This window comes from Bidens hawaiensis, unplaced genomic scaffold (assembly GCF_021521415.1).
Source record: "Bidens hawaiensis isolate Kalapana, Puna unplaced genomic scaffold, B.hawaiensis_p1.1 tig00087666_1, whole genome shotgun sequence".
NCBI lineage: Eukaryota > Viridiplantae > Streptophyta > Magnoliopsida > Asterales > Asteraceae > Bidens > Bidens hawaiensis.
Window position 1 is genome coordinate 1 of NW_027504299.1, and position 23,461 is coordinate 23,461.

General features: G+C 36.6%; 1 protein-coding gene and 1 long non-coding RNA gene across 2 annotated transcripts; both read left to right on the plus strand.

Annotated features, from left to right (window-relative positions):
* The first annotated feature begins 345 nt into the window (after positions 1-345).
* On the plus strand, positions 346-19,857 carry LOC143607846 (receptor-like protein kinase HERK 1). Its single transcript, XM_077083132.1, has 2 exons — positions 346-708; positions 18,786-19,857. The coding sequence occupies exons 1-2, from the start codon at positions 346-348 to the stop codon at positions 19,524-19,526; spliced, it is 1,104 nt and encodes a 367-aa protein (XP_076939247.1). The 3' UTR covers positions 19,527-19,857.
* A 72-nt stretch (positions 19,858-19,929) lies between these two features.
* Positions 19,930-23,202, plus strand: LOC143607847 (uncharacterized). Its single transcript, XR_013149074.1, has 3 exons — positions 19,930-21,163; positions 22,872-23,055; positions 23,093-23,202. It is a non-coding gene; the product is annotated as an uncharacterized LOC143607847 (long non-coding RNA).
* Positions 23,203-23,461: the final 259 nt, after the last annotated feature.

The following is a 23,461-nucleotide window of genomic DNA, read 5'->3' on the forward strand; positions in this document are numbered from 1 at the left end:
ATTTTGGAATGAGCTCCAAATTCTATTGGAGTATAAGCACGATAATGTAATTGGTCTTATAGGCTATTGCGATGAAAAAAATGAAAAAATCATTGTTTATGAGTATGCACCCAAAGAAGTCTTGATAGATATTTGAAGGATGCTTCTCTTACATGGATGAAACGACTTATTATATGCATTGATGTTGCAACCGCGTTATATTTCTTACATGGAGGAGTTGGAAAACAAGCAACGTGATACATAGGGACATTAAAACTGCTAACATTTTACTAAACCATGAATGGAAAGCAAAACTTAGCGATTTTGGGCTTTCCTTAATAAGCCCAATAACTCATAACACAGAGTATGTCATCGATTATGCATGTGGACACAAAGGGATATCTTGGTCCACTTTATGAAAAATTAAGGTTCCTAACCATAGAATCTGATGTTTATTCGTTTGGTGTGGTTTTATTTGAGATCTTGTGTGGAAAATCGACGTTTGAAATCCAAAAACATAAAGGCCACTATTTACCAGAGTTCATTAGAAACATATTTGAAGAAGGAAAACATGATGAAGTGGTGTTCGAGCAAATAAGGAAACAGATCGAGCCAAAATCATTGGCTACATTTCAAAATATTGCTTACCAATGCTTATATCACGAAAGAGAAAAACGGCCGACAACAAGAAAAGTTTTAATGGAACTTACAAAGGCATTGGAGTATCAAGTAAGCATTACAAAAGCTTGGGTGTTCTTTTAACTGCATTAATTAATATAAACGATAACCGTAAATCAAAAAAAATATTTATGGTAACATTTTTATCAATGATCTCTTATTTACAATAATAAACACACACTCATTTAGGATTACATTTCCAAACAAAAGAATATACACGTTGAAAACTGTTAGAATTGCATAATGTACTTTTAAATGGTATCTCAACATCTTGTCAATATATATATATATATATATATATATATATATATATATATATATATATATATATATTTACATAAATGTAAATTTGTTATTACATAATACACATATATAAACTTGTTATTAAATGTGTGTGTGTATATATATATAATATTAGGATTATGTGATAACCATTTTAAAATTGAGAACCTCTTTGAACCACAAAAACTCTTTTTAAAAAAATAAAAAAAATTATAAAACAAAAAAAACAAGAAAATAAAAAAACTAAAAAAACCAAAAATAATTATTTTTCATCCCGGTTTCATAAGAAAAATAAATAATAAATAAAAAAATATAGGTTTCGTAAAATTATACATATATTTATATAACTAATTTTAAATTTTATAAATGTTATTCTTTATACATATATGTACAATTAAGATACATAATAAATATACATATGTGTACATTATGTAAATTGAAATTAAATAAAAATATACATATGTGTATAATTATGGGTTTTTTAAATGAAACCGGGATAAAAATTAAAAATTTTGGTTTTTTTACTTAATTTTTTTTTCTTTTTATAATTTCTTTAAATATTTTTAAGAGGTTTTTTGTTGGCTCAAACTGGTTCTCAAAGTTCTCAATTTTAAAAAGTTCTCTTAGTAATGAAAATTTTAATAAAAGTAAAAAGCCAAAATTTTTATTTTTTTTTATCCAGATTCATAAAAAAATATAATTATACACATATTTATATTTAATCTCGATTTATATAATTTACACATATTAACATAATTTATCTTGATTGTACATATGCGTATAAAGAATAACATGTTTAAAATTAAAAAAATAAGGATTATACATATATGTATAATTTTGCTAAACCGATATTTTTAAATTTTTTTCCTTTTAATGAAATCAAGATGAAAAATAATAATTTTTGTTTTTTACATCTTTTATTTTTACATTTTTTTTTGTTTTATAAATTTTTTTATTTTTTAAAGAGTTTTTTTTTTGTGGTAAAAAATAGTTCTCAAAGTTCTTAATTTCAAAAATGGTTTTCACGTGATTTATATATAATTGGGATCACATGAGAACCATTTTTAAATCGAGAATTTTGAGAAAAATTTTAGATTACAAAAAAACTCTATTTAATAAAAGTAAAAAAAATTATAAAACAAAAAAAAAAACCCGAATACAAAAAAAGTAAAAAAAACTAAAAATTTTATTTTTCATCCTAGATTTATAAAAAAAATATTCGATTTAGCAAAATTATACACATATGTATAATACTTATTTTTTAATTTTATACATGTTATTCTTTATACACCTATGTACAATTAAGATAAATGATAATGTACATATGTATACATTATTTAAATTGAGATTAAATAGAAAATATACATATGTGTATAATTAGGTTGTTTTTTTAAGAAACCAGGATGAAAAATAAAAAAATTTGTTTTTTTTACTTTTTAAAAATTTCCGTTTTATAATTTTTTTTAAATATTTTTTAAGGGCTCCTCATCACACAATCTGTAACATCCCGAAATTTCAAGATAATATTAATTATATTACTTAATAATAGAGGGAAAGTTTACTCGGGTTATCGGGATATAAATAGAGTGGAGTTGGTATGGGTCGGGCTAGTGTTGGGTAATGGATATGGGTTATGGACTTGGGTTATGAACGAAGGAAGGAGAGTCCATGGGCTTAAGCCCATGATCCCTAATATAAATACCCTTAACCACCATTTCTCACATATTCCATACACACACTCAAAACACACACATTCTAACCGATCAAGATTCGAAGCCGAGACATAAGATTTTGTTGATAGATCTGAGTTGGTAAGGTAAGAACAAATCCAACAAAGCTAATATTACTGAAAATGGTTAGGATTGGATGGGGTTAACCGGACCCGAAACCCAAACTGCCCAAATCGGACCCCTAAAACGTCGATTTTAGGCCGATTTGATGGTTGGGATTTGTAGGCGCCGATCATCTACGATTCCGTGGGTACCAAAATCGAGTTATTTGGCTAAGAAACGAAGGATTTATGGGCAAACAGATCTGCAGCGCGATAACTTCGCCTGCAAGAATAAGTTCGCCTGATGAACTTCGCCTTCAAGCGTAACTTCGTCTTCAAGTGTAACTTCGCCTAAGGATAACTTCGCCTACGGCCAAGTTCGCCTAAGGTTTAACTTCGCCTGAAGCCAAGTTCGCCTAAGGTTTAACTTCGCCTGAAGCCAAGTTCGCCTAAGGATAACTTCGCCTGAAGCCAAGTTCGCCTAAGGTTTAACTTCGCCTGAAGCCAAGTTCGCCTAAGGTTTAACTTCGCCTGAAGCCAAGTTCGCCCCGAGGTTTAACTTCGCCTGAAGTGAAGTTCGTTTAGAAAATAAATTAAAAACCTAATGGAAAATGTGTTAAGACAGTTAATGTAAATAAAATTTTTCCAAGCTGACCTGGCAGCTCGACCCCAAGCCAGGGGCTCTGCCCCTTGGACCCTGCTAGGGGCTGCCGCCCCTAGACCCCGCTGCCAGGGGCGCTGCCCCCAGGACCCCCGTTCGTTGTGGGTAGTAATTAAGACTAGAAAGATGTTATAAGTAGTGATAGTTAAATTGATATGTATACTTGTTATACAGTCAGCCGTGCACAACTGAAGAAAGGATTACTATCAACGGAGAACGTAACCGTGTTCAGGTGAGTTTCTAGCCCCATTCCTTGTTATGTTTTCGGGGCTGTGTGCATACTCGATGTGTTGTTAATACATTTTGATAAGTGTATGTCATATGTGATATGTGTCATAGATATGAATGATTGCTTGTCGGTACGCGAACGATCTTCGGATATTGCGCGTACTGTCAGGTTAAAAATAAAGGTACGAATATTATATATCGAAGGTGTATGAATAATTCAAATGAATACTTGTCGGGGCGTGAACGATCTTCGGATATTGCACGTAACGACAAGGGGTATGGTTGTTAAATGAATGAGGTAAAGAATGCCTAGAGTGTTCTTATGTTATAATGTAAGTATGTGTATATAGGTACACGAATGGCATGTGAGTTCTATGTTCGACATAGTAAGTTAGGATGGCAAATCCCTCTAGCTTCTGTCGGACATAGACTCGGCAGGTGATGGCGTAGTTAAGGACTGCGAGCCTTATACGTGATGTAGATGATAGATGTAAATGTGGATAGGTGTCAGCATAGGAAAGGGCTGTGAACCTTATACGTGCTGGTTTTGTAGCATAGGGGAGGACTGCGAACCTCGTACGTGCTATGAGTTAGGTTGCAACATAGGGAAGGACTGCGAACCTTGTACGTTTTGTGGATGTATGTCAGCATAGGAAAGGGCTGTGAACCTTATACGTGCTGGTTTTGTAGCATAGGGAGGACTGCGAACCTCGTACGTGCTATGAGTTAGGTTGCAACATAGGGAAGGACTGCGAACCTTGTACGTGTTGTGGATGTATTATGGTATATGGAAGGACTGCGAACCTTGTACGTACCATAAATGGTGAACATAGTAAGGACTGCGAACCTTGTACGTGTTCACGACCTGAGTACGGGTATAGACGGTGAACTATGAACGTACTCTCGGTAGACTGAGGTTAGTGATTGTAGATATGTATGTATGTATGGTAGCAAGTATGTATGTAGAACAGAAGTGAAACTAGTGAAGTATGGATACGTATCTACGGATATGTATGTATGTGTATGTATTGTATGGCGTTCGATTAACTAGAACTCACTCAGCGTAGCTGACTTTTAGTATGCACGCAGGTGAGCTGATTACAGAGTTAGCATGAGGATGACACACGGCATGGACTGAACGGCTGGCATCTGAAGAAAGAAGTAAAGATGTTTTAAATATAAAGTTTTGTGTCATGGTATCAAAGAAAAGATTTATTGCTTTGTAACAAATGATTGATGTTTTTATATTCCGCGAAAGTTTTAATAAACTCTGATTTGAAGAACTGTGTTTATGAGTAAATCCGACGCTAAAGTAGGGTGCCCGGGTTCGGAGCCTTACAAGTTGGTATCAGAGCAAAGTTCGAGAGATTTAAGCATCCTACATGCTTAGACTCGAACAGAGAATGGGATTTAAGTAAGAAAGGAAAGAAGATGCCAGTCCAAGAATGCCATGTGTCGCTCAAGCAAGATCAGTAAAGGTAAAGTGTATGATTAAATGATATATGTTAATGAGAAAGAAAAGATATGTGAACGATAGGGATAGGAATAATTGATGGTTTGATTTGACTAACTGCTTAAGTAGAACCAGCACAAATAGACTCATAAAGGGAAGTGTATAGGACACGGAAAGCAACGTGATCAGCTAGTCACAGCTGGCCACTGTTATTACCTGTTAGCCTTGCTATCCTTGTACTAAATAGTTCCTTGAGTGATGATGTTTGTGTTGTCCCTTTAAGAATACTGATGGCTGGAGCTGGAGAAGTTGTGGGAACTGGGGGTCGCACTGGACGTCGTGGCAGGCCTCGTCTTGTCCGGCAACCCTCGGTAGAAGAAGCTTCCCACACCGAAGATGAAGGAAGCGCAACTGGTGGAGACCAGAACAACAACGAGGAAGTTCAACTTAGCCCTGCAGTTCAAGCAGCCATTGTTCAGGCTGTAGTTGCTGCTGTGAAGAACCTGAATCCCGAAGGATCTGCTGGAAGCCGTGAACGAACTGCTGAAGGGGCGGGTGGTGATGGTAGGAAGGATGGGGAAGGTGAAAGAGGGGCCTCGAGTGGGGATAAGTCTGTGAAAGTCGATGATAGGAGAAGAGGACAAGGTGGGTGCAGCTATAAGTCCTTCAAAGGATGCGACCCGCCAAAGCTGACCGGGTTGGGAGACGCAATCGCTACTCTCCAATGGATAACCGCTATGGACAAGGTTATCCGCATTAGCGAATGCTGTCCCGACCAAGCTGTGGGTTATGCTACTCAGTCATTCGTAGATGAGGCTATGTATTGGTGGGAGAGTGTGGAGCAGAGGAAGACCCGTGAAGAGATCAAAGAGATGAAGTGGGATGATCTGAAGGATTTAGTGATGATGAAGTTCTGTGCTGACGCCGAGGTTGAAAGGGCGGAGATGAAATTCTTAAACTTGAAAGCTGGGACAATGACACACCGTGAGTACACCACCGAGTTCAATCGAATGTCTAGGTTGGTGCCTGATATGGTTGACACTGAGGTCAAAAGAATCAAATGTTATGTGAGGGGATTGCCACAAAAAGTCCGCATGTTGGTCAGGGCAAATAAACCTGCTACTTTTGACTCTGCTGTTGAACTTGCAGAGGTGGTTTATGCTGACCTGGCTGAGGACGATGTGGTGGTGGGGGAAAAGAAGGAGAAGAAATGGGCTACCTCTGCTAAGCGGTCTGGCGAGATGGTGACAACAACTGATGAGAGGAATGCCAAGGTTGGGAACAAGGATGCGTGTAAGACGTGTGGGTGAGTGCACCCGGGGGAATGCAGGATTGGGACAAACAGGTGCTATCGGTGCGGAAAGGGTGGGCATTACTCTCGAGACTGCCCTGATCGTCCAAAGTGCTTCAAATGCGGAAAAACTGACCACATGGCTAGGGATTGCAAGGAATCAGGGGCGGGAGGTGCGAAAGGATAAAGACTTGGGGAAACTGCGGAGAGGAACACCTGATGAAGGAATAATTGCTCATGCAATGGTTTTATTAAATTACATTTGCTTAAGAACTTGTTTTGTGTTAAGGTTTAAAACTTATGTTTATCAGTGACGTGTAATATATTGAGTTTGGTTATGAATGATTATTATGTTATGATGAAATGTTGTTTTAGACAATAGTGTTAAAAGTACTAATCGAAACCCTTAGAAGGATGAGATGAGTCTTGGTACATCGAGGGTCTCATGGACAAGCTACCTTAAATAGCTAAAACACATGACCACCATTCGATGGCTGCAAAGTCGGGAGTAAGAAGGATAACTCAGAAAGCGAAGGCGATTCAATAAAGTGTGTAAATATAAGAAGTTTTCCTTTTATAGGGAATAGGTTAGGTTTCGGGGACGAAACCTCTTTAAGGAGGGAAGACTTGTAACATCCCGAAATTTCAAGATAATATTAATTATATTACTTAATAATAGAGGGAAAGTTTACTCGGGTTATCGGGATATAAATAGAGTAGGAGTTGGTATGGGTCAGGCTAGTGTTGGGTAATGGATATGGGTTATGGACTTGGGTTATGAACGAAGGAAGGAGAGTCCATAGGCTTAAGCCCATGATCCCTAATATAAATACCCTTAACCACCATTTCTCACATATTCCATACACACACTCAAAACACACACATTCTAACCGATCAAGATTCGAAGCCGAGACATAAGATTTTGTTGATAGATCTGAGTTGGTAAGGTAAGAACAAATCCAACAAAGCTAATATTACTGAAAATGGTTAGGATTGGATGTGTTAACCGGACCCGAAACCCAAACTGCCCAAATCGGACCCTTAAAACGTCGATTTTAGGCCGATTTGATGGTTGGGATTTGTAGGCGCCGATCATACGATTCCGTGGGTACCAAAATCGAGTTATTTGGCTAAGAAACGAAGGATTTATGGGCAAACAGATCTGCAGCGCGATAACTTCGCCTGCAAGAATAAGTTCGCCTGATTTATGGGCAAACAGATCTGCAGCTCGACCCCAGCCAGGGGCTCTGCCCCTTGGACCCTGCTAGGGGCTGCCGCCCCTAGACCCCGCTGCCAGGGGCGCTGCCCCCCGGACCCCCGTTCGTTGTGGGTAGTAATTAAGACTAGAAAGATGTTATAAGTAGTGATAGTTAAATTGATATGTATACTTGTTATACAGTCAGCCGTGCACAACTGAAGAAAGGGATTACGATCAACGGGGAACGTAACCGTGTTCAGGTGAGTTTCTAGCCCCATTCCTTGTTATGTTTTCGGGGCTGTGTGCATACTCGATGTGTTGTTAATACATTTTGATAAGTGTATGTCATATGTGATATGTGTGATAGATATGAATGATTGCTTGTCGGTACGCGAACGATCTTCGGATATTGCGCGTACTGTCAGGTTAAAAATAAAGGTACGAATATTATATATCGAAGATGTATGAATAATTCAAATGAATACTTGTCGGGGCGTGAACGATCTTCGGATATTGCACGTAACGAGAAGGGGTATGGTTGTTAAATGAATGAGGTAAAGAATGCATAGAGTGTTCTTATGTTATAATGTAAGTATGTGTATATAGGTACACGAATGGCATGTGAGTTCTATGTTCGACATAGTAAGTTAGGATGGCAAATCCCTCTAGCTTCTGTCGGACATAGACTCGGCAGGTGATGGCGTAGTTAAGGACTGCGAGCCTTATACGTGATGTAGATGATAGATGTAAATGTGGATAGGTGTCAGCATAGGAAAGGGCTGTGAACCTTATACGTGCTGGTTTTGTAGCATAGGGGAGGACTGCGAACCTCGTACGTGCTATGAGTTAGGTTGCAACATAGAGAAGGACTGCGAACCTTGTACGTGTTGTGGATGTATGTCAGCATAGGAAAGGGCTGTGAACCTTATACGTGCTGGTTTTGTAGCATAGGGGAGGACTGCGAACCTCGTACGTGCTATGAGTTAGGTTGCAACATAGGGAAGGACTGCGAACCTTGTACGTGTTGTGGATGTATTATGGTATATGGAAGGACTGCGAACCTTGTACGTACCATAAATGGTGAACATAGGTAAGGACTGCGAACCTTGTACGTGTTCACGACCTTGAGTACGGGTATAGACGGTGAACTATGAACGTACTCTCGGTAGACTGAGGTTAGTGATTGCAGATATGTATGTATGTATGGTAGCAAGTATGTATGTAGAACAGAAGTGCAACTAGTGAAGTATGGATACGTATCTACGGATATGTATGTATGTGTATGTATTGTATGGCGTTCGATTAACTAGAACTCACTCAGCGTAGCTGACTTTTAGTATGCACGCAGGTGAGCTGATTACAGAGTTAGCATGAGGATGACACACGGCATGGACTGAACGGCTGGCATCTGAAGAAAGAAGTAAAGATGTTTTAAATATAAAGTTTTGTGTCATGGTATCAAAGAAAAGATTTAATGCTTTGTAACAAATGATTGATGTTTTATATTCCGCGAAAAGTTTTAATAAACTCTGATTTGAATAACTGTGTTTATGAGTAAATCCGACGCTAAAGTAGGGTGCCCGGGTTCGGAGCCTTACACAAACACACACACACACACATAAGAAAAGAGTTCAATAAAAAACAGTTGTTTTGTGAGAAGTGTGAGAAGACTTTAAAATAAAGTACACCACCTAAATAAGACACTATACCATGTAATAAAAAACAATTGTTTTTTTTTACTTTTTTTAGAAACTACCAATCTCAACCACTAGATCCTAGATCCAATGGTCTACATTTATTATTATGATTCTCACAAAACTATTGTTTTTTACGTTAACCTTACTCTCTCTCTATATATATATTATGGTTATAATAAGAAGTAGAGTGTCTCTAAAGTATAGTAATTACATATACAAGTAGAGTAATTATGTAATTATTCAATTATGTAATTACATAATTAATCTACTTGTATATATAAATACTCTACTTGATTTTCATGTCTAGCACACTAATTTCATTTATACGATAACCTTCCCCTATATATTATTAACACTACAAAAGAATAAAATAATTTGAATATCATATTATTATTACATATTTGACCGAATATTTTTAGTTATAGTGTTTCCTTATTTGTTGTAATCAATCACTGATTCTTAGCCTAAATTCTTGTTGTAGTGTTGTATATATTGACAATCAATATAATAAGAATAATTGATTTGATTGAATACCCTTTATATGGGATCATCCAGGAACATATCTTCTTCAAAATACAATTGCTGCCTCACCAAACCCTACCACAGGCTGCACCTATTAACCTTTCTTCAGCCATCCTGTGTACTCTGGCAGTCATGTCGACCACTGGTTCTGTTACATATTCAACAGTCGGAACCATATATAATATACCAAAATTCAAAACAATAAAATAATAAATGTCGATTGTTAGAAGATTGATAAACCGATAAACCATTAATAAACAAAAATTTTTGACTTGCATATAAATGCTATATTTAATATCAAATAACAATAATAAGATGTTCAAGATGGTTAAATACAAGGGGTTAAAATGTAAATGCTTAAATTAGTTGAGATAAGTTCAAGGATCAGTTTTGCCAAATTTTAAAACACAATATGAATCATGCAGACTTACGTTTCCTTTCCGTGAGCAACTAACAATACGTATATATCGGTATTTGATTTTGTTTCAAACTAGTTTAATATATATATATATATATATATAAACGCGATAAGACTCCAACAGAACAAAACCTTAAATCTCTGTATCTCTCTGCCGTACACCACCACCGCAGCCCTACAACTCGCCGGAGAAACCGCCGGCGCCGCAGCCACCGCTACACGAGTCCTCGCCAACGCCGCTGATAGACACACCACCGCTTGCCTCCGCTCTCTGTGTTTCTGCATTAAGCCGCTGCCACCGGAACTCGATTAGGAACAGCCGCAACCCTGTAAATCGCTGGAAACACGCCGCCACCACCTATTGTACGTACCGCTCGCCGATTACAACTCCAGGATCTTCGAATAAGAAACAGCGATTTGAATATGATACAGTCACACCACACATACAAATCGAAGGGCAACTCCCATACCAAAGTTCACAATTCTACAAGCCACTGTAGAACAAGCAATGGACAAAGTTTACAAAGTAAACCAAATTTAATGAAATTCCAAAAACTGCCATCAGCTCCATTCCATGGTCTATTACATAGAAACAAAACAATAAAAAAAAACCAACTCAAAACGGTTTCATGCACGTAGTCTAACTGAACGGAAATTACATAATAAATAAAATTGCTGAAACTAGAAAATAGTAACTAAAACGAAACTGCAAGTGAAGATGGGCTGGTCCAGAATGATAGTCATGGATTGGGCCTGGAGATCCAACTGAAAAATGAACCCGTTTGCATAGTAACTGGTTGAACTTGTGCATCCTGGTCAATAGAGCTAACAACTACATGCGGTTTTAATTATATTGTTTATCAAGAATTATGAACCAATAGAATTCAAATTCATATGCTTTCGTTCTTTGGCAACTGGTAACTCTTTAGGTTAATTTTGGGATGATAAAACCTGCAAATAAAGTGAGTTTAATCAACTGAATAAGGTTTCGTGAAGAAACTTCATAAGCCTTTTTGAAACTCATTGTTACAATTGTTTTCCTCCACATTCTTTTGTTGACCTTCTTTATATAATTTATTTTTATAGTAGTCCTAGTAAGTTAATTCACAATGTGTTAGTATATATATATATATATATATATTGATTTTATAATGTTGATTTTCCAAATTTATATCACAGTAACTATTTTGAGAGGTTAATGCAGACTAATAAACGTACGTATGCATGGGGACGGGGTTATTATATAATCAAAAGGGTTGAAGACCAGTCAATTAGTACACACTAAATCCAACAATAAACGTGGGTACCAAAAAATAATCTAAGTTAAGAATAATATTGTAGGTTCGCGCAAGACTTAAGGAGTATTGATATTTAGGCGGTGTTTGTTTTTTAAGTGGTAAAATGTCTGCAGTCTGCGAACCACATCTGCAGGGATCTGTGGCAGAAGAGGTGGACCACACCTCTGCAACATGCAAGAAAAAGACTGTTTGTTTTTTAACGTCTGCAGACTGTTAAAAATTATTTCTGAATGATATAAACAAATAATTCATAAACAAACCAAACCAAACAAACTAATGGTAATCAAACCTATTAAAATTCTTAACAAATCAAATAAAACCACAATTGACATTAATCAACAACCAAAACCTAAATTAATATTAATCAACAACAAAACCTAAACATAAACAAATCAAACCTACTAAAAATGCTTAAAAAAACCAAATATATAAACAAGTTTGTGGTCCATTTTCTGGTGAGAACATCACACACATGAACAGAGTTTGTGACACCATCTAACCCTAAAATTGAAACATTTAACCTAATCAATCAATTTGGGGACAATTATACAAACTCAAGTAAACAATCAATCAATGAAGGATGGATGGATGGTTACGGATTCCAGGGACCGGAGACGAAGGTCCACCGCCAACAGCAGTGTCGCCGCCAAATAATATGAGGCAGTGGCGCCGCCGAATAATATGAGGCAAGGAACAGCGTGGGAGGCGGGGTTGTGTAGACAGGGCGTAGCAGCGATGGATGGATGGAAGTGCAGGAGGAAGGTGGCGGAGGAGCGGCGGCGAGGTGGAGCAAGGTGGTGGCGGCTGAATCAAAGGTGGGAAGGGGCTGACGGGATTTGAGGGTTGAAGAAGAAGATGTATAGGTTTTAGGTTTGAGAGAGCTAAGGGAAATAAAAGTTGAGAAGAGGTTAGAAGTAGCATGAACAACACTTCTGGGAGAAGAGGACGGGCAGAGGTTTTTTAATGAAATGTCTTCGGAAAAACAAACACACTGCAGACCACAACGTCTGCGCTTGGTCTGCACGGCGCAGACAGAAGTGGTCTGGAAGAGCTTTTGAGGAAAAACAAACACCACCTTAGTGTTTTATTGATCATCGAATAAGGTACGGATTCCGTGTTTTTCTTCTTTTAGCTTTATATTGTTTTCACCGTTCTCGTAAAGTACGGATTCTGTTTCTTGTTACTCCATAGTACGGATTCTGGTTTCTGTCACTCATAGTATAAATTATATTCTGTTATGTTGTAGTACGGTTTCTGGTTTCGTTCACTCTCAGTATTAATTGTATTCCGTTACTTCGTTTTCGTTTACTTATAGTACAAATTCCAATCCGTTACTTTGTAGTACGGATTTTTGTTACGCGTCAGTTATATTTTGAGTTCAGTTAAATTATATAATATATTTTTGTAGCATACAATAGATTATTTATTTTGTACTCTCTATTGTATGTTCCGGTTTGAATATTTTTAGTTATATGTTTTTAGTTTTAGTACTCTGTTACCCGAGCACTCACTTTTCGTGACAGTGTGTTTTAAAAGTTCATGGCGTCTTTAACTAGTACTTTGGTAGTACTTTGTCCGTTTAGGGGCGTATGGATCGATCCTAATTCAGTTATATGTTACACGTCATATGTTACAAGTTATATGTCATATGTTTCTGGCTCTGGGTGTTTCTGTTATAGTTCTGATATGTTTTCGTATACGTTTGATTATGTTCTGGCCAAGTGTCGGATCATACCTCTGAATTTTATTAAGTTTATGTTTCGGTAAAAAGGTTGGTTTCGAGTTTGAATTGAAGTCCGTATATTTATTTTCTTACGTCTGTCTTTACCTATACTATTGTTCTTTCCGTTACTGGGCAATTTTTGGCTCATCCGTGTTTCTTTTGTTTTGTGTTTCCTTTAAATTGTTACAGGTACTCAAGGGAATCCGGGAAACGTGTGATAAGAGAGTAAAAGTAAAAGTCTTAAGTTGGAAAATGAGGAACTTAAATAATTTCTTTTGAGTGAAACAACTTTATTTATTTTCGTTGTCAATGATTTTGAACCTTTTTGGGTTTTGAATGATTTTAAACTTTTGAATTTGGATTTTTATTTATCGTATCTGTAATAGTGACACGTCGGCCATAACCAGGTCGGGGTGTTACACCATACCTCTCAATACCCCATCTTCTCTCACAATTCTCACCCAGCCTTCATCACTAAAACTTACGGAAACCAACTATTTAGGTTGGAAAACACAAATTGAACCGCTACTCTATGGCTTTGATCTCTTCAAATACATTGATGGTACACTTCCGGCACCAAAACCCTCTGTTGACAAAGACGGAAATTCAATTCCCTATGACGACTAAAACGCCTGGTTCCGTCAAGATCGCCTACGGTTAGGAGCATTAGTCGGCAGCCTATCTCCCTCTCTTGTCCCATTGATCGCAAATGCCAAATCCTCACTTAAGGCTTGGATAACGCTTTCTGACACCTATGCTTCCACCTCCCGTGGGCATATCAAACAACTTCAATACCGCTTAAAGCAATCCACTAAAAGTCCAAACCAAACTATAACCGACTTCATGCAATCGGTTAAAGCCATAGCCGATGAACTTGCCATCCTTGGCAAAAAACCAGACTCGGAAGATGTTACTGATGTTATCTTAAACAGGTTGGATCCCACTTCCTACAAATCCGTTATTGAAGGGGTTCATGGCCGTGATACCCCTATCTCGTTTCATGAACTACACGAAAAACTAATCAACAAGGAGTTATTATTATCCCAACAACAACCTACTATTCCTACTCTCCACCAACCTACAACTGCTTTTGTTGCAAACACTCGCCACACACATAAACCTTGGCACACCCGTAACTCTTCACACAACCCGGGTATACTACCTACACCTTCAAAATCTTTGGCCACTCCCCAAACAACCCATCAAAATCGCCCTTTTTAGGCAAATGCCAGTTTTGCTTTGCTAAAGGTCACTCTCTTACCTCATTTTTTGCATTCAAGAAACAGTATCCTATCCTCACATTGGCTTACCTTCTTTGCCCAAAGGAACACAAAACAATGCACCACAAACCAATATGATGCATGTTCCAAATGCAAACACCAATAACACCCGCCCATGTCTCTTTGATAGTGGTGCTTCTCACCACATTACCAACGACCTAAATGCACTATCTTTTCACGCTCTGTATGATGGTACCCCAAGAACTCGTCATTGGAGATGGTTCGTCCCTAACAATTACTCATGTTGGCTCTTTAATACTTCATTTCACACCGTTTCATTAGTCTTACACAATGTTTTATGTGTTCCGTCCATCTCCCGTAAAATTATTTCTATCTCACGTTTATGTCTCGATAACAATATACCAATACAATTTTTCTCTCTTAATTTTGTTATCAAGGACTGCCGCTCCCACCCCCTCCTCCGGGGAACAGTTGAAAGCGGGATTTATGATCTTCGCCCAAAATCGCCGCCTCACGTTTTTTATGTTCAGCAAAATAAACCACCCTTGTGGCATCATCGTCTTGGACACCCGCATGCACAAGTGTTACAACATTTATCTACTATTGTTTCCTCTATTTCTACTTTTAATAAGTCATGTAATTCTTGTTGCATAAACAAGAGCCATAAGCTTCCCTTTATGATTCTTCGATCACTTCTAATGCACCACTTCAACTTTTATTTTCGAACGTATGGTCCTCACCAGTTATCTCTTATGATGGTTATAAATATTATATAATCTTTGTTGATCACTATACCAAATATACATGGATTTTCCCTCTTAAAAAGAAATCTGACTCTCTTAATACATTTATTAATTTTCAAAATCTTGTCGAAAAATTATTTTCAATGTAAAATCAAACAGTTATTCTCGGATAATGGTGGTGAATATACCAAACTTGCCTCTCAGCTTGCCTCATGTGGCATTTCTCATCTTACATCCCCACCCCACACCCCCGAACATAATGGTTATGCCGAACGTCGACATAGTCATATCGTCGAAACCGACCTCACTCTTCTATATCATGCCAAAATGCCTCTTAAATATTGGCCTTTTTTGCTTTCACTACAGCTACTTATCTCATTAATCGGTTTCCTGAGTCCATACTTAAAAATGACTCTCCATATCTACGTTTATTTCACAAACTGCCAAACTATAATAAACTAAAAGGTTTTGGTTGTTTATCCTATCCTTGTTTATGACCATATTCTTCCCACAAACTTCAAGCTAAGTCTAAACCATGTGTCTTTGTTGGGTACTCATCCACTCAAAGCACCTATTATCTTCTAGATCCAAAAACAAATGAAGTTTACATATCCCGTCATGTAAACTTTATAGAAGATCAATTCCCTTATGAAATTCTATCTCAATCATCCTCCCCCTCACCTCCTAATCCAGACACTTGGTTACCACTAACTATTCATATACACCCTAATACCACCATTGCCACGCCATCTCACACAACATCCACCACTAATAATTCTTCACGAGTTATTGCAAATTCTCCTTCCATTTCCATATCTAACTCTAACCTATCACAAAGCCCACCTCTATCTATTTCTTAGCCCACATCTTCAAACCCAAATATTTCCATCACCCATCAACTAACTTCACAAAATAACTCTCCACTCCCATCCACTTCCTCATCCACCACAGACCCCACAGTTACACCATCACCCAATTCGTCCACATCCCCTCTCACAAACAGTGAACATATTAATTCTCCGTCGCGCACACGCAAACCAAATCCCAAATACCACAATGACACTTTTGTTTTTTACAACGCCACCTCCCCTCATCCTAATGAACCAACAAACATTACTCAAGCACTCAAAAGTCAACTATGGCGCAAAGCTATGCAAGACGAATTCGATGCGCTTCATCAAAACAAAACTTGGTCCCTTGTCCCACCCGATTCCTCATCCAACCTCGTTGGTTGTAAATGAGTTTTTCGAACTAAGTTTAAACCGGATGGAAATATGAATCGTCTAAAAGCTCGCCTAGTAGCCAAAGGCTTTCATTAACGTCCCGACCTAGATTATGTCGAAACATTTAGTCCGGTTATCAAACCCGCTACTCTTTGCCTCATTCTTTCCTTAGCCACTTCTCAAAGTTGGTCTCTTCGTCAACTAAACATAAACAATGCATTTCTCCAAGGTACTCTAACCTAGGATGTTTTCATGTCTCAACCACCCGGCTTTGCAGATCCGTTATTTTCTAATCACGTTTGCAAATTACAAAAGGCCATCTATGGTCTTCGCCAAGCTTCACGTGCTTGGTATGATGAACTAAAATCATACCTTCTCTCAGTTGGTTTCACACCAACCATTTCCGATCCATCTCTATTCCTTAATCGTGTTACTCAATCTCCTATCTATATTCTTGTCTATGTCTATGACATTATTGTCACTGGCTCAGATTCATCGCTTATCAATTGTTTCATTAAATCTCTTGCATCTCGCTTTTCCCTCAAAGACCTAGGTTCTCTATCATATTTTTTAGGTGTTGAAGTCATTCCCCAAAACAATGGTCTTTTTCTTTCTCAATCCAAATATGTCCTTGATTTATTAAACCGCGCCAACATGAGTGATTGGAAGCCAACGTCCAATCACTCATGTCCTACTCGGATCATCTCACACCCACCGATGGAACACCTCTACCATCGCCGACCCAATACTGTTCATTTGTTGGTTTCTTGCGGTACATGTCCCTCACGAGACCAGATGTTGCTTTTGCTGTTAACAAACTTTCCTAGTTCATACATTCACCTACTAATATACATTGGGCAGCCTTCAAACGGTTATTCCGCTACCTTCACGGTACTTTACACCATAGGTTATTATTCAAAAATAATTCTCCTTTAAATCTCCATGCATTTACCGACGCAGATTGGGCTAGTGACCTACCTACTTATCGTAGTACCACGGGCTACATTGTTTATCTCGGATCTAATCCAGTCACTTGGAGCTCCAAACGCCAACCAACAATAGCGAGATCATCTGCCGAAGCAGAATTTAGGGCCGTTTCCTCCACTATCATGTAAGTTCAATGGCTTATTTCACTTTTATCTGAGCTTGGTTACAAGTCAACCGTCACACCAACAATCTATTGTGACAATATAAGTGCCACACATTACTCGGAAAACCCGGTTTTTCACTCCTGTATGAAACATCTTGCTCTTGATCTTCATTTTGTATGAGAAAAGGTTCAAAAACGTGCACTACGTGTCTCACACATCTCCGGCGATGATCAACTTGCTGACACCCTTAATAAACCACTACTGAAGCATAGATTTCATACTCTCATTTCCAAGATTGGACTAATCTCTCGATCGTCCATATTGAGGGGGCATGTTAACACTACAAAATAATAAAATAATTTAATATCACATTATTATTACATATTTGACTGAATATTTTTGTTATAGTGTTTCCTTATTTGTTATAATCAATCACTGATTCTTAGCTTAAACTCTTGTTGTAGTGTTGTATATATTGACAATCAATATAATAAGAATAATTGATTTGGTTGAATACCCTTTATATATATATATATATATATATATATATATATATATATATATATATATATATATATAGGGTAAGAATCCTAAAAGAACCCTTTGCAAATTTAGAACTTTGAGAACCATTTTGGACCACTAAAAACACCTTTAAAAATATTTAAAAAAATCATAAAATAAAAAATAATAAAAATTAAAAAAGTAAAAAAACCAAAATTCTTATATTTCATTCCGGTTTCATTAAAAAAAATAAAAAATAAATAAAAAAAACGTTGTATTATACGCATATGTATAATTTTATATAATCTTTAGTTACGTAATATACACATATGTACAGTATCATTTATCTTAAATTATACACATGTGTACAAAAAAACATGTAAATATACATATATGTATATATTATACATATGTGTATATAATTTAGCTAAACCGAGTTTTTTTATGAATCCGAGATGATAAAATAAGAATATTGGTTTTTTTACTTTTTTGATTTTTGTGTTTTTTTGATTTTATGATTTTTTTTATTTTTGGGTTTTTTGTGGTCCAAAATGGTTTTTATAGTTCTCAATTTCAAAAAGGTTATCTCATGATCTTGATCCTATATATATACATGATGAGTATCATTAAAAAAATCTTTATATATATATATATAAAAGGTTCTTTAAGTAAAAGGAATATACAGACTACAGTCAAGGATGAGGTCATATGTATCATATTAGACCATAACTTGTCGTTCATTTGTAACCATTGTTTTTGATCTCCTTAAATTCTATTTGATAAACAGAGCATGACATCAACAACGACTAAGTTTGCTCACTTACATATCCCACTCGAAGACATAGTAAAGGCCACCAACAACTTCAATGATGATAACATCATTGGACACGAGGGACGTAGTACCACATATGAAGGACGACTCTTACAATCTGGAAGGTTGATGAAGATTGTTGCACAGAGGTTTGATTGTAAGCATGTGGAAGCAGACCTGAAGTTCTTTAGGGAGATATCGGTGCTTTATGATCTCAAGCATACAAATCTTGTCTCTTTTATTGGGTTCTGTGATGAGAAAGATGAAAAGATTATCGTAACCATGTATGAGGCCAACAGAGGTCTTGGGCAACATCTAAACAATCCGAACCTCACATGGATACAAAGATTAAAGATATCTGTTGGTGTGGCTCGTGCGTTGAGTTACCTTCATTCTTATGAGGGGCGTGATTATGCTATTATACATTGTAACATCAATAGTGACACAATTTTATTAGACAAGAACTGGGAAGCTAAGTTATCTTGTTTGGAAGCTTCCATCAAACTACCAGTATACAATAAGGATCAAGTCTCCCCTTGTGAACAAATTGGCTTAACGGGGTGCGTAGACCCAATAATTGAAAAGATGGGAGGCGTGACCTACAAGTCAGATATATACTCACTCGGTGTTGTTTTATTCGAAATACTTTGTGGGAGGAAAGCATTTATTCAGAATGAGGCTAATAAGTTTCTAGCTCCATTGGCCAAAGATCATTAAGAAGACGGAACACTAGAGGATATAGTCCATCCCGATCTATGGAAACAAATGTCCACACGGACACTCTTTAAATACACAAGAGTATCATATTCTTGTGTAGACGAGGAGTATTCAAACCGCCCAAACATAGATGATGTTGTCGATACACTTGTGAAAGCACTGGAATCTGAGTTGAGTATTAATGTAAGACCCTTTTTTTGTTTTTTATTATGGTTTATTTTGTTGTTGTATATTCTTGAACTGCAACTTTCAGTTTGTTTCGAATTTTCAATTATATTAGATTACCATTTAATCTGATCCAGCTAACTATCCAATGTTAAGTATTTGGGTTTTATTACTTACAAAGTTTGTGGGTTTCTGAGATGTTTGGGAGGAATGTGTATGTAGTTTTTTCTTTTTTTTTTTTATCAAAATATTTACCACGCAATTTCTTCTCTTCTCCCAAATTTCTACTATTATTTCCACCTACATATAACTCTCTTTTCTCCATTGTCACAGGGTAACAACTTGGAACACTTGAAGATTCCTCTCACTGATATTAAATTGGCAACAAGTAATTTCTCAGAGACATACAAAATTGAACCATCTTGGCAGGATGACTATAGTTTGTACAGAGCACAACTCGACCATTTTGATAAAGAAAATCCTTCATACGTGGAAGGGGATATCAAAGGCGAACATCCTAAGAGAAAAAGCACGGTAGTCATAAAACGGTACCAGTCTGGACATTCCTTTCACACTGAAGAAGTGTTTTTTACAGAACTTGAAACACTTACGAGTATTAAGCACCATAACATTATCACTATACTTGGATTTTGCGTTGAAGATTCTGAGATGATCCTTGTCACTGAGAATGTTTCCAATGGATACCTTGGTAGTTATTTGGAACATGGCGACCTCATGCGTATTTTGAATTGGGAAAAACGTTTGAAAATCTGCATTGATGTTGCACAGGCATTAAATTATCTTCACTCTTACATGGAGGACCAAAAGATGATAATAAACTATGATATATTTAGCATCAACATTGGGTTGGACGAGAATGGGGGGCACTGATTACCGAGTTTAATCCAAATGTAACCCAGCCTCCAAATCAAGAAGACGAAGCTCTCTATCATGATATAGCTCCTGGCCCAAGTGGCTGCAGGGATCCACAGTATGAGAAAACTGGTAGTTTAATAAGAGAATCAGATGTTTATTGTTTTGGAGTGATTTTGTTTGAAATTCTATGTGGGTAGTTAGCCTACGACCCAATTTACATGAAGGAGAGTGACGAAGGGCTGGCCTATGTGGCAAGACGAGAGTACTCCACTGGAACACTAGAAGACATGATAGATCCTCTAATAAAAGAAGAAACTAGTGAAAACAGTTTTGTTCTAAATAGAGGACCCAACAAGGATTCTTTGCATACATTTATTAAAATTGCACATAAGTTTGTGTGTGTGGTAGAAACTCAAGACCAACATCCTACAATGAAAGTCGTGGTCGAGGAACTTGAGAAAGCATTATTCTTACATGTAAGTTGTTCTAACCTCATATTATTAATGCCTAGAAGTAATCACTGTGATTATTAACTGCAATGCTAACAAATTGTAAAAGGCTTGGGACATTAGATTATAATTGATAAAGCATAAATTGTTAGGTTCAACCTGTTAGTTTACCTTTTAGCTATGTTATCACCAAATTATCAATTTCTTCATTATATATTTTTTCTAGTTTTTAAAACTTGTCATCATATTAGTTTTTATCACTATTTCATAGTTTTTCGCTACCAGTTTTCAGCAGACTTTTGAGCATTGACAAAGCCACCACATCAGTAGTTTTTTCACATGTTTCTAGTGTTTAACTTCTAGTATGCTAAGCAGTTAATGAGTTAAAATATCGGATATCAGTCGAGGATTGATATCTGAGATATCGGTGGGATATCGGTAATTTTAATATCATGTAAAATTCATATATATAGAAATTTAACACTAATAATTAAGTATATTCTTCTACAATTAACAAATTTACCTTTTGTAAATTGCAAAACACTAACAATCGTAGCAAGTAAGAATTGATTAAGATTTAAAACACTAACATTGAACGCTAAAAGTTGATAATTAAGACATAAAACATTGATATCGGTGATATATCGGTCAAATATTAGTCCAATATCGGTCTAATATCGGTCAATGTTGTTGATATTATCGATGCTGATATTCTGAACCGATATTTTGATTTATATATCGCCAAGGGACTGATAACCAATATATCCGTGATATATCGGCGATATCGGCTGCATAGCTAGTATGTATTAAAAAAACAATTTGTTTTCTATTAACATTCACCAGTTTCAATATATATTTTCAGCACCATCTTAGTCTATATTTTTATGCTAACAAATTATACTTTATTTGGTGTCTTATGGTTATCAGAAAAACAAGGACAACACTAGAATTCCACTTGAAGACATAAAACTTGCCACACAAAACTTCCACGTTGACAATTGTCTTGGCAACGGACGATTTGGGAAAGTCTATAAAGGAAGCCTTCAAGACGGTGATGAATTTGAACCCATTGCTGCAAAGAGATTAGATATAGGGCTTGGTCAAGAGGAAAAACATTTCTTTAGTGAGCTCCAAATTCTGTTGGAATATAAGCACGAAAATGTCATTGGTCTTGTAGGCTACTGTGATGAACAAGATGAAAAAATTATTGTTTATGAGTATGCGCCCAGAAGAAGTCTTGATATGTATTTGTTTGATACTTCTCTTACATGGATGAAACGACTTAATATATGCATTGATGTCGCAAGCGCATTGGATTTCATTCTTGAAGGAGCTGGAAAAGAAGAAAAGGTGATACACGGGGATATCAAAACAGGAAACGTTCTACTAAATCATGATTGGAAAGCAAAACTTACTGGTTTTGGACTTTCCTTGATAAGCCCAATAACTCAGGAACCCGAGTATATCATCGATTATGAATGTGGCACGGCAGGATACCTGGACCCAGTTTCCAAAAAATCAGGTTTCTTAACCGTGGAATCTGATATCTATTCATTTGGTGTGCTTTTATTTGAGATTTTGCGTGGGCGATCAACATTTGCAATCTACGAGCATGAGGATCATTATCTACCAGAGTTTATTAGAAACAGATTTGAAGAAGGAAAGCATGATGAGGTGGTGTTAGAGCAAATAAGGGAACAGATTGCGCCTGAATCATTGACTACATTTCAAGAGATTGCATACCAGTGCCTACATGCTGAAAGAGAAACACGACCATCAGCAAATGAAGTTTTAATGCAACTTAAGATGGCTCTGGAATTCCAAGTAAGTAATTATCACAGTATTACCAGAGCAGTGTTTCTTGGAATGCATTCAAATAAACCAAAACTTTTAACTTAATGACATAAAACTGTCATGTATAAAAATGACGAGTCAAAAGATGTCAAAACAAGAGTGGCTCTATTACATCATTATCTTTTATGTTTTAACCGTGTAATATAATTTTTGTAATATTAATAAGAACAGATTCATCATATTAGGTACAAATTCTATTTTTTTAATTCCGATTTATATTAGTTGAAAAGGTTTATCTGATATGAAGGTACTTACAAAATCGAAGGTGAATGATCAATCAGTAACTAATGGGAAAGAAATGATTTTTGCTGATTATATTGATCAGCCCAGCCCAAGTAGATGAATCGGATAATGTCTAAGAGGTCTCCTGTAAAAGAGGTCTTCATGAGTTGGACAAGCAAACAATGGGAGTATTTTGTAGTTCTTTGTCAAGAGCTACAAATCAATCCAAAAGAAGAGGTAGCCTCTTAAAAGGATGGTTTTGCTTAACTTTGGAAGACGTGGTTTTTATAATGAGCATTGCTTATGTGTAAGTTTATGTTGTTTTTCAACTTGTTTGAGCTTGCTTTTTTTTTGTTTCGACTTTCCTTT

Bases quoted from the DNA above. Each gene is read 5' to 3' on its own strand.
- LOC143607846 (XM_077083132.1), top strand. From the start codon at position 346: ATGTCATCGATTATGCATGTGGACACAAAGGGATATCTTGGTCCACTT. The intron at 709-18,785 runs GTAAGCATTACA...TTTGATAAACAG, and splicing joins CAAAGGCATTGGAGTATCAA to AGCATGACATCAACAACGAC.